The following is a 15,412-nucleotide window of genomic DNA, read 5'->3' as shown; positions in this document are numbered from 1 at the left end:
GTGGATACTCTAATCACAAAATAGTAATGTAAAATTAACGTACATTAATTAATTAACAACTGCACTTTTTCAAATACTAGTACGCCATTGCTGCGCACAATTCAAACGGTTTTAAAATGGCGTACATCTAATAACGTTTACTTTTTTATCTCTATACGGGAGAATTGGCCGATCATAATATCTTTATAATGAAAAAAAAGAAATATTAAATTGTGTATAATGCTTTTTTATTGTCACATATTTAATATCAAAGATATATAAACGTGTGATTTTTTTAATTTATTATTTATCTTTAACATTGATAATTGCAACAGATTTGATGAATTGGAATCTTATTTTCATAACCTCTTCGAAGAGAAGTTAACATTTATTATCAAATTTTATCAACTGTTTTAAATTGTCACAAATATTGTAAATATATATTAATACTCAAAATGACTACATCTTATACACTAGGAAGTGATATCGTACATTTAAATGTAGGAGGAACTAGGTATATGTTAAAATTACATGTTTTATTATATTAGATATGTATTTCAAATAATCTAATAAAAATGAAATATTACTTATTACAGGTTTTCTACGTCTCAACAAACTTTGACGTGGATACCTGATTCGTTTTTTACAGCTTTACTGAGTAATCGAATTGCCAGTCATCAAGATTTAGATGGTGCATTATTTATTGATAGAGATCCTCGAATGTTTTCTATAATTTTAAATTATTTACGTACAAAGGATATTAATTTAAAAAATGTTGATATTCGTTCTTTAAGACACGAAGCAGAATATTATGGTATTACACCATTGGTTAAGCGATTAATGTTATGCGAAGATTTAACTCAGTCTTCTTGTGGTGATGTGCTTTTCTCTGGTTATTTACCACCACCTGGTTAATATTCTTAAACAATTTTGTTCTACAAATTGAACAAATATTTTTCATTAGATTTATAATGTTTCTTTCTCTAAGGTATTCCATTACAAGAGTCAGCAACAGTTCCTCCAAACGTCAGTGACGTCTCCGTTCATGGTAGAGCTGTAACAACGACTTTAACGCCTAGGACAGATACAGCTACTACTTCACAATCTGTAGTATCTTCTTCGTGTCCTTGTAATCAAAATACAAATGGTAATTATATATATATATTATATATATATATATATATATATGTGCTATTGTTTAATTACTCTTGTTTCAATTTAACTAGCATTAAATTAAATTATATATGTTTTAAGGACAACAAAATCATAAGAGACCAATAACTTCTCATGTGCGCAATTCATCATTAGATTATAGACTTTCTCAACGTGGATTACCTCATTCACGAACTCCATCTTTAGATTTGAGACATATTCGAAATAATTCAGCAGATTTAAATAAATTGTACAAAAATGATGTTGGTGTAATATTTGGACCTCAACAGGGTAAGGATATATCAATAAAAAATTATACTACATATATGTAATATTATATTACTGAATATATTAGTTTCAGCTTGGGTAGATCCTTTAAGAGTGCAAATTATAAAAGCACATCATAATTGGATTGTTGTTGCTTATGCACATTTTATAACATGTTATCGATTAAAAGATTCATCTGGATGGCAGCATGCATTTACAAGTCCACACATTGAATCTATAATCGAACGAGTAGCAATAAATGCAAAAATAGGTAGTGGAGTAGATGGTAAAATGGTAGCTATTTCTTATGGGAATCAAGTGAGATTATGGAGTGTTTCCGAATATGGAATTAAAACAAATATTGGTACTTTTAATTTGAATGTCCGTGTGGAATATTTATTTTTTATTGGTAGTCAATTGGTTGCTCTATCACCAACTGGAAAGATTGGTGTGTGGCATGCGATGACACATCATTGGCAAATTCAAGATGTAGAACCTATTTTGTCATTTGACACTGCCGGCACGTTTCTTCTTCTTGGTTGTAACAATGGCTCTATTTATTATATTGGTAAATATAGAAGAAATATTTTAATTATTTTAATATTATAAATATTTTTTACAATAGTAACATGATCTTGTGTTTATATTACAGATATGCAAAAATTTCCTCTTAGAATGAAAGATAATGATCTTCTAGTAAGTGAATTATATCGCGATCCAAGTTATGATCCTATTACAGCCATATCTGTCTATCTAACACCAAAAACAAGTGAGTTAAAACATCTAAAATTTTTATATGTATTTATTAATAGTAATAGTTTAAGAGTGAATTAATTAGTTATTAGATAATCATTAATACTTTAATTACCACATACATCAAATGAAATTTTATTATATTTTAACATTAGAACTTTGGTGTGGTATTATTCATTATACGTATCTAATACAACATGTTTAATAGTCTTATGCCTTACAATATATATTATCAATCCTATAACTAACAATAAAGTTAATATGCATATATAAAGTTTTTATGTATGTGTATGCTTATGCTTATAATAAGAAAAGCAATAACTTTTCCTTCCACTTTTTACAATATTTATCAAGGCCCTTTTATCGAGCCACACAAACACACATGTGGCTTTCAAATATTAATATGAGTTTATTATTACATGCTTTGCCTCATGATTTCGTACAACTGGATAATTAGCACAAGGCAAGTATGGGTCATTATAATCTAGTATTTGTTTTCAATTCCACATATAATCCAAATACCATTTTTTAACATTCATTATTTTATCACAAATAAAAAATTTTTGTATAAGTGAAAAAACATACTCTTCCTCTCCAGATTTAAAAAAAATTGCAATTACATTAAATAGAGAAATGCATAAATTTGTATTACTATGAAAACTACTACTTTATTACATTACTCTGTGGTTGTAATGAAAATAATTATTATTTGATAATTCTAATTAAATTTATTAATTGTAGCATAGGATCAATTTTAAATAAACAACTTTATCAAATATGTGTGCATGTTATACACACGTTCATATACATTATATCAATTTATATTTAATGTAGCAGCAGTATATATTTATATATATATATATATATATATATATATATATTTTTTTTTTTCCATATAAATATTTTATCTTCATATTAATTACCTATAACCCTGCTATCCTTATGCATCCAGTTGTACCAATGTTGTTACCAATTATTATCTTAATCATTAAATTTTCTTCTTCAATCATTATTTACAAAACAAATATATTCTATTTCATTTAAGATTCTTTCATTACATGTTTCATATTTGCTATCTGAGAGGAGGAGGGAAAATAATAAAATGCTTACTGTCAACTGCATATTAATTTTATTACATATTGTATCTAACTCATTAATATTTAACATATATATATATATACCACTTTTATAATTATTTATTTGTAATTTTGTGCAGTGAATTTTTATTCTGTTCTAAATCATTTGAAAATTTTGTACTTCAAAATAATTAAACTATAGCATATATCTATATTATATTTTTTTATTTGTCATAGGTCTCTGTGGAAATTGGATTGAAATTGCATATGGTACAGAATCTGGTAGTGTCAGAGTCATCGTCCAACATCCTGAAACTGTTGGGCATGGACCACAATTATTTCAAACATTCACTGTTCATCAAAGTAGCGTAACAAAAGTATGAAAATTTTCAAAATATTAACTAATAGAAAATTTAAGCAAGTAAAAGAGAAGTTTAAAAGTTTAATAAAAAAAATTGTTAATTATTTTAGGTAACATTATCAGAGAAATATTTAGTTTCTGTTTGTTCTGAATACAATCATGTAAGAACTTGGACAGTGACAAGATTCCGTGGTATGATTTCCACACAACCTGGATCGACACCTGAAGCAAGTTTTAAAATAGTATCTCTAGAAGCGGTTGAACCCTGTGTTAGTTATTATGCTGGAAACGATTTTGGTATGTTATATTTATTATATCAAATTTACTATATATAAAATATTTATTTTATTTCCAATTTATAGGTCCATTTGGTGAACAAGATGATGAACAAGTGTTTGTTCAAAAAGTTGTACCTGAAACCGATCAATTATTCGTACGTTTAGCATCGAATGGAAAAAGAGTTTGTGTAATACAATCAGTTGATTGTAGTATCATTAGTTCCTTCTATGTTCACGAATGCGAAGGATCTAGTCGAATGGGCTCCAGGCCTAGACGTTTTATATTTACTGGACATTCTAATGGCACTATTCAAATGTGGGATTTAACAACAGCTTTGGATCCATCCTTTCATCAAGATAAAGGTATTTATATTTACATATTTCTTCATAACATATTAACAATATTAAATATTAAGATATATGATATTAATGATTTTATTATATAATAGTATCAGATGTATCTGGTGGACCAACGCCGGAAGAACTTTGGAAATTGTTAGATCAATGTGATTTAAGTAACAGTCATTGCTCTACACCATGTATTAGTCCGTGTCCATCACTTGCAGGTGTAGGTGCAAGAATTAAAACAAGTAATGTTTTATTTCTTAATCAATCACATAACTCTGAGGCAATAGCTGGATCTAGCCAACAACAATAGATTCTATAAAAAGAACATTTTTTATCATTATATTAAGTTACTTAATTTGTATGACTTTTTCTACTTTGCATATTTTAACAAATTAATGCGCATTTATATATATATATATATTTATATATATATATATATATATATGTATGTATTTATTATTTATAGTTGTGAAGATTAAGTAATTATAGCTATAGTTCCTATTTCAAAGCCATTGGCTGATAACTCTTTGTTTATTGTACAGTATATTAAAATAATAACGCGCAGAACTGATTATGTTTTAAGAAAAAAAAATTATTTTGCATTTTCATGGAATTTCAAAACTTACTCTATGACAAAGATAAGATTGTTGACAAATAACTCTAATACTCAATTATAGAAATAAAATAAGCATTGTCGTCTTTTTATTGTTAGCTCTGATTATAATATAATTCAACAATAAATGTGATAAAAATAAATATTAGAATTATATATTATATAAAAATACAAAGATATTTCGATTTGTAAAGTTTAAATATAAGAAGCTTAAATAAATGAGTTAATGTTTTTCTTTCAATGTAATTTTTATTATTTCATAAAAGCTGATATATATTTATTATGCTTCGTGTTTTTTTTTATATGTTATAAGAAATAACAGAACATTGTTCCAATTCTTATTTATGCAAAATTTAACAAATGGATTATATATATATATAAATGTATATAATTTTTTAGATATTCTCAAATAAGTAAAATTTCTTTGTATTTGCAATATTTATAAGAAAGATCACAAAGTAATTATGTTAAACTTCATATTTTTTTATTGTTGCAAATTTTACAATATGTATAAACATGATTTTTAAATCAAACATGTTTATTACAAATTAAAATATAATATTAATATAATATAGTTGTGTACCAAGATTGATCGTTTTGTAAATTTGATATAATCATTGTCAATTAAACTTAATACGATACATATTTTTGTAATAATAATTAGTTCTTCGTTAAAACATCAAATATAAAATCCAAATAATAATTAAAGAATAATATTGTTTACTAACGTATTATAAATCTCATTAAATTATATATTACAAGTTATGTTCTTAAAAGAACATTAGGTAAAATTATATTTTTTTTGTCTAATATTATTGGCACGTATAATTTACAGTAAAAGTTTTATTTTTTCAGGCACTACGGTGATATTTTATAGTTATTCTGACTGATATTATATTGAGTATAATCACATTATGCATATTATATGCATTATTAAACTTAATGTTAACACGTTTTATAATGTAATCTACAAGTATATCCTTATACATATATCTTAAGTGTTAACATATGTCAGTGCCACATAACATGATTAATTATTATTTTGTTACAAATGAGATATCTGAAATAGAAATATTACAGTCTAACACCCGTAACAATTTTGCAAAATATGATTCATATAAATCTTTTGATATCAGAATAAATTATTATGATATATTGCTGGGTCAGTCATTGGTGTTAATAGAAAACACCATGCAAATAGACCAATGACAAATAAAGAAAATAGAGCTGCCCTTTTTAAAGGATCTTTATAAGCCACAACTTCGGATAATTCAGGAAATCCCATATGATTGCAAAATGAATGAGCTATGAAAGGAGCTATAAAATGCCCTAAGAAAAAAGAAAATTCAAAGGTTAGTATATAATATATATATATATATATATATATATATATATATATATATATATATATATTATTATTATTATTAGAATAATACCATTTAATAATTAGAAATCAGCATAAGTGAATCTACCTGTTTTAACAAATAGAAAGGCTGCATAAGCTCCAAATAACGTAGTATATGTAAATTGGAAACCTGTGTGCCCCAATTTCTCATTAATTCAAATACTTTTATATATTTATATGATTTTAAATTCCATACATAAGAAATACTTACAAGATATGAATAAAGCAAGTTTTATTTCCATACCCATTTTTATTCTTTCTACTACATGATGAAAATGTGCTACTCCAAAGAATAACGGACATATAAAAATGGCAGTAGTTTGTGTAAAACATTGTAAAAGTAATGGTAACATGCAAGCTCTAAAAGTCCATTCCTCAGAGAGTGGTGCAACAATATGATTCCTCCACCAAATTAATGTATGTACACTTCCTAACCAATACATAGGCTCTAACAAAATAAGAATAACTTTGTACATTATTAATGTACATTATTTTGTACACTATCGATATTACAAAATACATCATTTTAAATACAAACCAGCATATAATCTCCAAAAACCATTAAGAATTTGTACGCTCAATGGGCCCAAAAATAATATCATTGTTAAAAGAAATGGTATTACACTTGCTTGGATTAGGCCAGACCATCGTAAACCCAATAATTCCCAAATGGTTGCCTATAATATTTTTTTTTTATATATATATATAAAATATAAAAATTTATTTGATATATAGACCCAAATGATAATATCTAAAATAATTACTTTTTGGAAAACCTCCTCATCCAAGCCAACATATAGAAATATTGGTGAAATTAGAGCAACAATAAAAACACTAAAGAATCTTCTTTTTATAGTAGAAGGATGTTCTCTGTAAATAGATATATAATAATGTAATGGATAATAACTGTTTTATATATATATACATATATATATATATATATATATATATATATATATATATATATAAAATCTATATCAAAAGTATCTAAGTCTTTAATAAATAACTACAAAATATAAATCTTTCGAGTACGCCTATTAATATAAATTATATACTGATTAAATATTTATTTTAAAAGGTACTAATCAATTTCAAAATTCACAGTTTATAAAACCTGACTAATATAATACTTTGACTTTATACATGTTTTTACATTGATTTAATTAAACATGCACTATCCAATACATTAGTACACATTCTCGAAAGAAAATTAAAAAAAAGAAAAAAGAGAGCTGCTACATGAGAATTTATATTAAAAATAATGACATTTTAATAGAGATTATATTCGTATAAAATAGAGATATATCTGGCCGAGGAATATTTTTAAATAATCCGCCAAAAACAAACAAGGAAAGTTTAAGGAGTCTCCACTGCGAGCGCTGCAAAGTTCATTCTTGTCCAGAAATACGAGCGTCTACGCGAGTGGGAGATCCGAATGAAGGGGGAATTTGTGTTCTCTTTCTCTCTCACTCTCATTTTCTCTTTTTCGTTCGTAGTTGTCTGCCTGCTTGCCTGCGAGATACACTGTTAAAGAGCAAAGCGTGTTCGGAGCCACAAGAGAAATGGCAGTACGATTTGACGTTTGAAAGATCAAGGAAATTTTACATACCTATTGTGAGGAGAATTCCATACGTACAAGCTCGCGATATAAACGACCGATAATACAAAGCATGAAAAAATTCCGGAGATACAGGATAAATCGGTATTTCGACCCGTGGTCTCCATAACTCCATACTAATGTTGGTTGCTTGTGTGGTGGCGATTCACAGTATAGGAAGGGGGGATCGGTAAGGGGTTGAAGGAGTGTAGGGTGGCGACGGAAGAAGTGTGGGGGAAGGGAGAAAGAGAGGAAGAAAGAAGGACAGACAGACAGAGGGAGGGAGGGAGATAGATAGATAGATATAGAGAGAGAGAGAGAGAGAGAGAGAGAGAGTGCGCGAGTAGAACCAAGAGAGAAGAGGAGAGAAAGAGTGAGTGAGTAAGAGAGAGAGAGAGAGAGAGAGAAAGAGAAAGAGGGAAAGAGAGAGAGAGAGAACAGAAATTCATCCGATTGGCGCTCCAATACTACAGTCGACAGTCCTACCGTCGATGAGAAGATGGCCGCTGGGCTCGGTAGAAGTGTCGCCATTGTTTAGTGTTTAGTTATTTTAACAATTCTCGCATTATTTTCTTTCGGTCAGCACGGAAAAAATGCCAAGCGCATCGTTTACGTCATCGCGCAACTACGTGCGAAGATCAAGAAGAAAAGGAGCTAACAGAATCCCCCTACCTTCAAGAACCACCTCGGGTAAGGCATCCGAAGTTCGGTTCGCTGCTTACCTGTCTCAGCTCTTCTTCCTTTTACCTTCACCCCATTTTTTCTATGTTTTTCTATTTCTATTTCAATGTACTATCAACGAACAAATGTACCCTATATCCTTTCATTCTGATATATCTCTCAGTTTAACAACATAAGCTTAAAAAATGCCGACCATAGTAAACGACAATCACCCTCCTGCTTATACACACGTCCATTGCAGACACCGATTTTATAGGTTGAAAGGTCCTATCGAATGCACCGATCGGAGTACTGGATGACGTTTTCAAGTATTAACGCGGCGTATACTTTCATCGTTCATCGATCGTCTCTCCTTTTCTCTTAATCATCGATTTCCTCTCCTGTCTTTTTTACCATCGTTGATTTTTATTCCGGTACGTCCGTCCTGTCTACCACCTCACCTCACCCCACCCCCTCTTTTCTTTTCTCTCTTCTCCGTTTCTTTCTTTTTTTTACTCTTTCTCTCTCTCTCTCTCTTTCTCTTCTTTCTGTCTCTCTCTGTCTGTCTCTGTCTGTCTCTCTCTTTCTCTCTCTCTCTCCCTCTCTCTCTCTCTTTCTCTCTTTCTCTCTCTCTCTCTCTCTCTCTCTCTCTCGCTGTCTGTCTACCTTTTTTATCCTTTTTCTTTTCGTAATGTCGATTTACTACCCGCACAGCTGTATGAAACTGAACGCCTTCCTCATGCACAATCTAGAAAAATTCAATAATCACGAGTAAAAATATGCTTCAAGATAAAGGACACAGCTGTTTCAATGAACCACTATTGTCATACATATTTTACATTAAATCATTATGTCGCTCTACTTTCCCAAATGACTATTATGATTTTAATGTAATTGGTAACATTCATTAAACAGCAATCAAAAATGGATCTTCTTATTGGTTTCTATATTTTCATTTTTTGTAAATTCTCTGTGGATTATATGTGTGTTTTGAAATAAAATCTTTAAGTTTGATACCACCGTTTACGTTTTGTTTTTTTTTCTTTTTTTGAGTTGATTAGCGTTGAATTTTTTTTTTCTTTTTTTGAGTTGATTAGTGTTGAATTTTTTTTTTCTTTTTCTTTATATATATATTCCCATACTTCTCTCTCACTTCGAAAAACATGCTTTAACTTGTCAAATAATGCTTATTAATATATATAACTAACATAATATTTAGATCTATTGCATTATATTTTCAATATTTTCTTTTTTATTATATATATATGTATATATATATATATATATATATATATATATATATATAAATTTAGATCAATATAAAATATAATAAAAAATTTAAGTTTTTTTCTTTAATGAGAACTGAACAATGAAATGAAATATTGAGAAAAATTTTCAAATTTTAACCTATATGATAAAACATCATCAATTTCGAAATAGCTGTCAATTTTGACAGTTATTTCGAAACATAACCTTTTTAGTCTAGGCGCATTTTATATACAAGTAGCTTGTTACTATATATATATATATATATATATATAAATAGTAATATACTGTTAGGGAAATCCCTAGTAGATCATATTTACTAAATGTTTCTAAATTTTTTTTTTTTTTTTTTTTTTTTTTTTTTTTTTTTTTTGAAACAGTACAGTTTTAATTATAACATATTGATAAATTTTAAATATTACTTTTAAAGAAAACTAATTAACATATAAGATGAAGAAATGTATGTCATTCGTAATTATTAAATATACATAAAATATAATTAAAAAGAAAAGAAAAATTTCTTGAATATATTTATTGTAAATATATTATAGTTGTAATATGAATTTGATTATATTATAGCCGAGCCATGCGAATTGCCATGTCCAGCGTCAAATCAGATTCCTCCTGGAGGTGGTGTTGGTGGAGGAGGAGGAGGAGGAGCAGGAGGTGGTGGTGGTAATGGTGGAAGAGGCTCGTCACCTAGTGTGTCAGGTGTAGCTGCACCTTCACCTTCTCCATCACATTCACATTCTTCGCCATATGATTTGAGGCGTAAAAGTCCACCTCATCCGGATCCAGCACCTGGCACAAGTTCTGCATTACCCCCCTCGGGTGGCAGTAGTATTGCTGCTACCCTTGGCAGTTTTACTCTTCCAGCAAGGAAACGACCACGGCGAACGTGTTCACTTTCTGCAGATGGTAAATTTCCAAATTTCTATTAATAGATATACATATTGTAAATAAATGTATATTCATTGTTATATTGTCAACTATTACATGTGATATAATTATGATGATAAACTTATTTTTTGTAATAGGTACAAATACAAATACAGCAGCACATTATCTACAATATGAATTACCAGACGAAGTGTTGCTTACTATATTCAATTATTTAATGGAACAAGATCTGTGCAGAGTTTCACAAGTTTGTAAACGTTTTCAAGCTATCGCAAATGACACAGAACTATGGAAATCCCTCTATCAACAAGTATATGAATATGATTTACCTTTGTTTAATCCAGCACCTTGTAAATTTGAATTTGTTTCTCCGGATGAGTCTGATTATCCAAATCCATGGAAAGAAAGCTTTAGACAATTATATAGGGGGGTACACGTCAGACCTGGCTTCCAGGATTTAAAATTCAAAGGACGAAATTTGCCGTATTTCAACACGGTTCAAGGGGCATTGGATTATGTAGACGAATACAGAAGCAGCAACAGTAATTCTTCAAGTAATGCAAATACAAGTGCTCAAGGAAATTGCTGCGGGAGTAATTCTCAAACAATAGAAGAAGCACCTCAACATTTAGTATTCTTACATGCTGGAACATATAGAGGTGAATTTCTTGTAATCGATAGTGATGTTGCACTAATTGGAGCAGCTCCTGGTAATGTGGCAGAATCGGTCATACTGGAACGAGAAAGTGAATCTACTGTAATGTTTGTAGAAGGTGCTAAGCGTGCATATGCTGGGCACCTTACTTTAAAGTTTACTCCAGATGTTACTAGTACAGTTCCACATCATAAACATTATTGTTTGGAAGTGGGTGAAAATTGTAGTCCTACAGTTGATCACTGCATTATTAGAAGCTCGAGTGTGGGTAAGTATATTTTCTACACATAATCTATATAATACGAAATAAGAAACAAAAGATCCAATAAGAGTTAATGATTTTGTTTATTATAGTGGGAGCAGCTGTTTGTGTATCTGGTGTTGGCGCTAATCCTGTGGTAAAGAACTGTGACATATCAGATTGTGAAAATGTTGGTCTTTATGTTACTGATTATGCACAAGGAACATATGAAGACAATGAAATCTCACGGAATGCATTAGCTGGTATTTGGGTTAAAAATTATGCAAATCCAATTATGAGAAGGAACCATATTCATCATGGTAGAGATGTTGGAATATTTACATTTGATAACGGTCTTGGATATTTTGAAGCCAATGATATTCATAATAACAGAATAGCAGGTTTTGAAGTAAAAGCTGGTGCGAATCCAACAGTTGTACATTGTGAAATACACCATGGTCAAACAGGAGGAATTTATGTTCACGAAAACGGTTTAGGACAATTTATTGATAACAAAATTCACTCCAATAATTTTGCTGGAGTATGGATTACTTCAAATTCAAATCCAACAATTCGAAGAAATGAAATTTATAATGGTCATCAAGGAGGAGTGTATATATTTGGAGAAGGAAGGGGTTTAATAGAACATAATAATATTTATGGTAATGCTTTGGCTGGAATACAAATCAGAACAAATTCAGATCCAATAGTTAGGCATAATAAAATACATCATGGTCAGCATGGAGGCATATATGTACATGAAAAAGGGCAAGGTTTAATAGAGGAAAACGAAGTCTATGCTAATACTTTAGCAGGAGTTTGGATCACTACAGGATCAACTCCAGTTTTAAGAAGAAATCGAATTCATAGTGGCAAACAAGTTGGAGTTTATTTCTACGATAATGGACACGGAAAGTTAGAGGATAATGATATTTTCAATCATTTGTATTCAGGAGTACAAATAAGGTATTAAAAAAAAAGAAATTATTGTATAAAATATTATTATAAATTTTAAACAATATTAAATCTGATACATAAATTATAATTCGATTTTTTGAAACAGAACTGGAAGTAATCCAGTGATACGTGGAAATAAAATATGGGGCGGACAAAACGGTGGCGTTCTTGTGTACAATAGTGGTTTAGGCTTACTTGAACAAAATGAAATTTTTGATAATGCCATGGCAGGTGTATGGATTAAAACTGATAGTAATCCTACATTAAAAAGGAACAAGATATTTGATGGGAGAGATGGAGGAATTTGTATATTTAATGGTGGTAAAGGTAAATGTCATAATAATTATGATAATTTATTAATTTGTTATATTAAATGTTGTATGTAATATAGGTGTCTTAGAAGAAAATGATATATTTCGCAATGCGCAAGCTGGGGTGCTTATATCTACACAATCCCATCCAGTATTAAGGAGAAATCGAATTTTTGATGGATTAGCAGCAGGAGTTGAAATAACTAATAATGCTACTGCAACATTAGAATTTAATCAGATCTTTAATAATCGATTTGGTGGTTTATGCTTAGCAAGTGGTGTACAACCAACAACTAGAGGTAAGGATATAAGATATAGTAAAAATATGAATACCAAAATATAATAACACTTTTTCTATTATTAACCGAATATCTTTTCTTTTTTCTTTCTTTTTTCTTTTTTTTTTCTTTTTTTCTTTTTTTTTTCTTTTTTTCTTTTTTTTTCTTTTTTTTTCTTTTTTTTTTCTTTTTTTTTTTTAGGCAATAAAATATTCAACAACCAAGATGCTGTCGAAAAGGCAGTTGGAAATGGCCAATGTTTGTACAAAATATCATCATATACATCTTTTCCGATGCATGACTTTTATCGCTGTCAAACATGCAACACTACAGATCGCAATGCAATATGTGTAAACTGTATAAAAACTTGCCATGCAGGACACGATGTAGAATTTATCAGACATGATCGGTAAGATATAATTTTATATCTAGTACTATAGATTATTTAAAAATAAAGAATTTTATAACCAATACTTATATCAAGTATTTTTACATTTTTAAATTTCAGCAATTACATTATTGTAATTATAGTTATTATTTATAAGTAGGTTTCTTTACATGAGAAGGTTATAAGTAATCAGAAAGTGAAATTATTTTTATAGAATAGAAATGTAAAAAAATGAATTAATAATTACAGGTTCTTTTGTGACTGTGGTGCTGGTACATTAAGTAACCAGTGTCAACTTCAGGGTGAGCCTACACAAGACACTGATACATTGTACGATAGTGCTGCACCAATGGAGTCACATACACTTATGGTTAACTAGGAATTAACCTGAACTAATTTAAATAATCAAACAACATTGAACATGTAAGTTGAATTTATTGCACATATGCAGCGTGTTACGCTGCTGAGTTCTTTATTATGGTCTTAATATTTTTTTTTCCATGTTCCCATCATGTAATGACTGTTATTTCTAAAATTGTTAATATTATATCCAGTTTTATCATTCTCATTTTTCATTGTTATTATCATGTAAAATTTTTTCATATTATCAACAAATCATATAGTTTAAATTAATCGAGAAAGTAATATTTTCTATCAATATCTAATTTCAAATTTAATATTTAACATGTTACTAATGTTTTTATTTGTTCTCTTTCTTTTCTTTTTTTTTCTTTTTTTTTTTTTTTTTTTGGAGAATAAAAGTCTAAACTTGTTTTATATATCGCGACTTGTGTAACAATGCAAAAATTTATATTATATATATGTGTGTGTGTATATGTATATGTATATGTATATGTATATGTATATGTATATGTATATGTATATGTATATATATGTGTATATGTATATCCCAGTTTTATTTTATTTATGGGAACACTGTTTCTTTCTTACATCGAAAGATAGTAGAGAACTCTGCAATAAAAAAGAACATAAATAGAAATACATCAAAGTGACAAGTGGAATAATGAAATCTAAAGTCGATGAACAGAATAATTGAGGACACAAAATTCGCCAAAATAATTGCATTGTGTAATGATATAAAATTAATATTAATTTATAGTTAAATGGAAAAAGTACCGAACTTTCCATGTGTCCTTCGTTACGAGAGAAAGAGAAAAAGAGAGCGAGAGAGAGAGAGAGCGAGAGAGAGAGAGAGAGAGAGAGAGAGAAAGAGAGACAGGTGTCTACTATCTAAATTTTATGTGAAAAGAGTGCAGTGATAACTGTGTAAAAGATAATTTGTGTGTATATGCCCTAATGAAGAAGACATTGAATAAAATTGTTACTGGGACGTTTTAATGAACTATGTTAAAAAATCCAGTACAGTGCAAAGGCATATTATGGTAAAATCTCTACGGTATATATATATTATAGTGCCGAATAAAATGTAAATTATGTACATCATAAGGAACTCGGTAGAATAGCGATATTGACTGGTCCTCTTGCTATAAAAAAACAGAAAGCATGAACATTATAACACGTGAAGTATATTAACAAAATTTGCACAACAGTTGACAAAATAATAGTAGTGTATACAGGAACGTATAAAAAAAAAAAAAAACAAAAAAAAGAAAAAAAAAAAGAAAAAAAAAAGAAAAGAAAGAAAGAAAGAAGTGCACATATTATACTTAAAATTTGCGAAACTAAAAAAAAAAAAAGAGAAAAAATAAAAAAAACCATAGACTGTTCAAAGAAATCTCGATAAATACATTTACGAAGAAAATCAACTGTCAATATAATATGTGAAATGCGACTTTAGTTATGAATTTATCAAATAAGCAAGATATCACAATTTCACAAGGAAGAGAAAAAGACACAAGAAAAAAAAAAAAAAAAGAAAAGAAAATGAAGAATACCAAAATAGTTA

General features: G+C 28.9%; 3 protein-coding genes and 1 long non-coding RNA gene across 9 annotated transcripts in view; 2 read left to right on the top strand and 2 right to left on the bottom strand.

The window, feature by feature from the left end:
* The first annotated feature begins 127 nt into the window (after positions 1–127).
* Positions 128–4,623, top strand: LOC118444384 (BTB/POZ domain-containing protein KCTD3). Its single transcript, XM_035872593.2, has 10 exons — positions 128–493; positions 576–889; positions 968–1,126; positions 1,234–1,422; positions 1,487–1,966; positions 2,051–2,167; positions 3,465–3,604; positions 3,699–3,885; positions 3,951–4,229; positions 4,316–4,623. Exons 1-10 carry the CDS (start codon positions 435–437, stop codon positions 4,522–4,524), a joined length of 2,133 nt encoding a protein of 710 aa, XP_035728486.2. The 5' UTR covers positions 128–434; the 3' UTR covers positions 4,525–4,623.
* An 887-nt stretch (positions 4,624–5,510) lies between these two features.
* Positions 5,511–8,081, bottom strand: Sras (Ras converting CAAX endopeptidase Sras). Of its 2 annotated transcripts, XM_085663691.1 has the most exons (7): positions 7,842–8,081; positions 7,745–7,756; positions 6,997–7,102; positions 6,771–6,909; positions 6,444–6,680; positions 6,300–6,362; positions 5,511–6,156 (listed from the first exon to the last, which is right to left on the bottom strand). In XM_085663691.1, exons 1-7 carry the CDS (start codon positions 7,955–7,957, stop codon positions 5,960–5,962), a joined length of 870 nt encoding a protein of 289 aa, XP_085519817.1. In that variant the 5' UTR covers positions 7,958–8,081; the 3' UTR covers positions 5,511–5,959. The 2 variants fall into 2 exon arrangements, with proteins under 2 accessions (XP_085519817.1, XP_035728685.1); XM_035872792.2 differs by lacking the exon at positions 7,745–7,756 and having other exon boundaries at positions 5,519–6,156; positions 7,842–8,077.
* A 48-nt stretch (positions 8,082–8,129) lies between these two features.
* The window catches only part of FBXO11 (F-box protein 11), a 19,032-nt gene continuing 11,749 nt past the window's right edge, over positions 8,130–15,412 (top strand). For 3 of the 4 annotated variants that reach the window (XM_085663688.1, XM_085663690.1, XM_035872789.2), the window contains exons 1-8: positions 8,130–8,519; positions 10,335–10,673; positions 10,793–11,578; positions 11,665–12,517; positions 12,615–12,835; positions 12,900–13,118; positions 13,299–13,506; positions 13,735–13,908. In XM_085663688.1, coding sequence (XP_085519814.1) covers positions 8,423–8,519; positions 10,335–10,673; positions 10,793–11,578; positions 11,665–12,517; positions 12,615–12,835; positions 12,900–13,118; positions 13,299–13,506; positions 13,735–13,864 — 2,853 coding nt within the window. In that variant the 5' untranslated portion in view covers positions 8,130–8,422 and the 3' untranslated portion in view covers positions 13,865–13,908. Of the gene's footprint in view, positions 8,520–10,334; positions 10,674–10,792; positions 11,579–11,664; positions 12,518–12,614; positions 12,836–12,899; positions 13,119–13,298; positions 13,507–13,734; positions 13,909–14,605 lie in introns of all 4 variants that reach the window. The other variant, XM_035872790.2, reaches the window with a different exon arrangement.
* Positions 11,275–15,412, bottom strand: part of LOC118444493 (uncharacterized) — a 21,824-nt gene continuing 17,686 nt past the window's right edge. Inside the window, exon 2 of one of the 2 annotated variants that reach the window (XR_014983531.1) lies at positions 11,275–11,388. This is a non-coding gene — a long non-coding RNA (uncharacterized LOC118444493). Of the gene's footprint in view, positions 11,389–11,460; positions 11,603–15,412 lie in introns of those variants that run through there. The other variant, XR_004838983.2, reaches the window with a different exon arrangement.

This window comes from Vespa mandarinia, chromosome 23, assembly GCF_050613455.1.
Source record: "Vespa mandarinia isolate Hongniang chromosome 23, ASM5061345v1, whole genome shotgun sequence".
NCBI classification, from domain to species: domain Eukaryota; kingdom Metazoa; phylum Arthropoda; class Insecta; order Hymenoptera; family Vespidae; genus Vespa; species Vespa mandarinia.
Note: the sequence above shows the minus strand (reverse complement) of the source record. Positions and strands in the feature narration are given on the sequence as shown.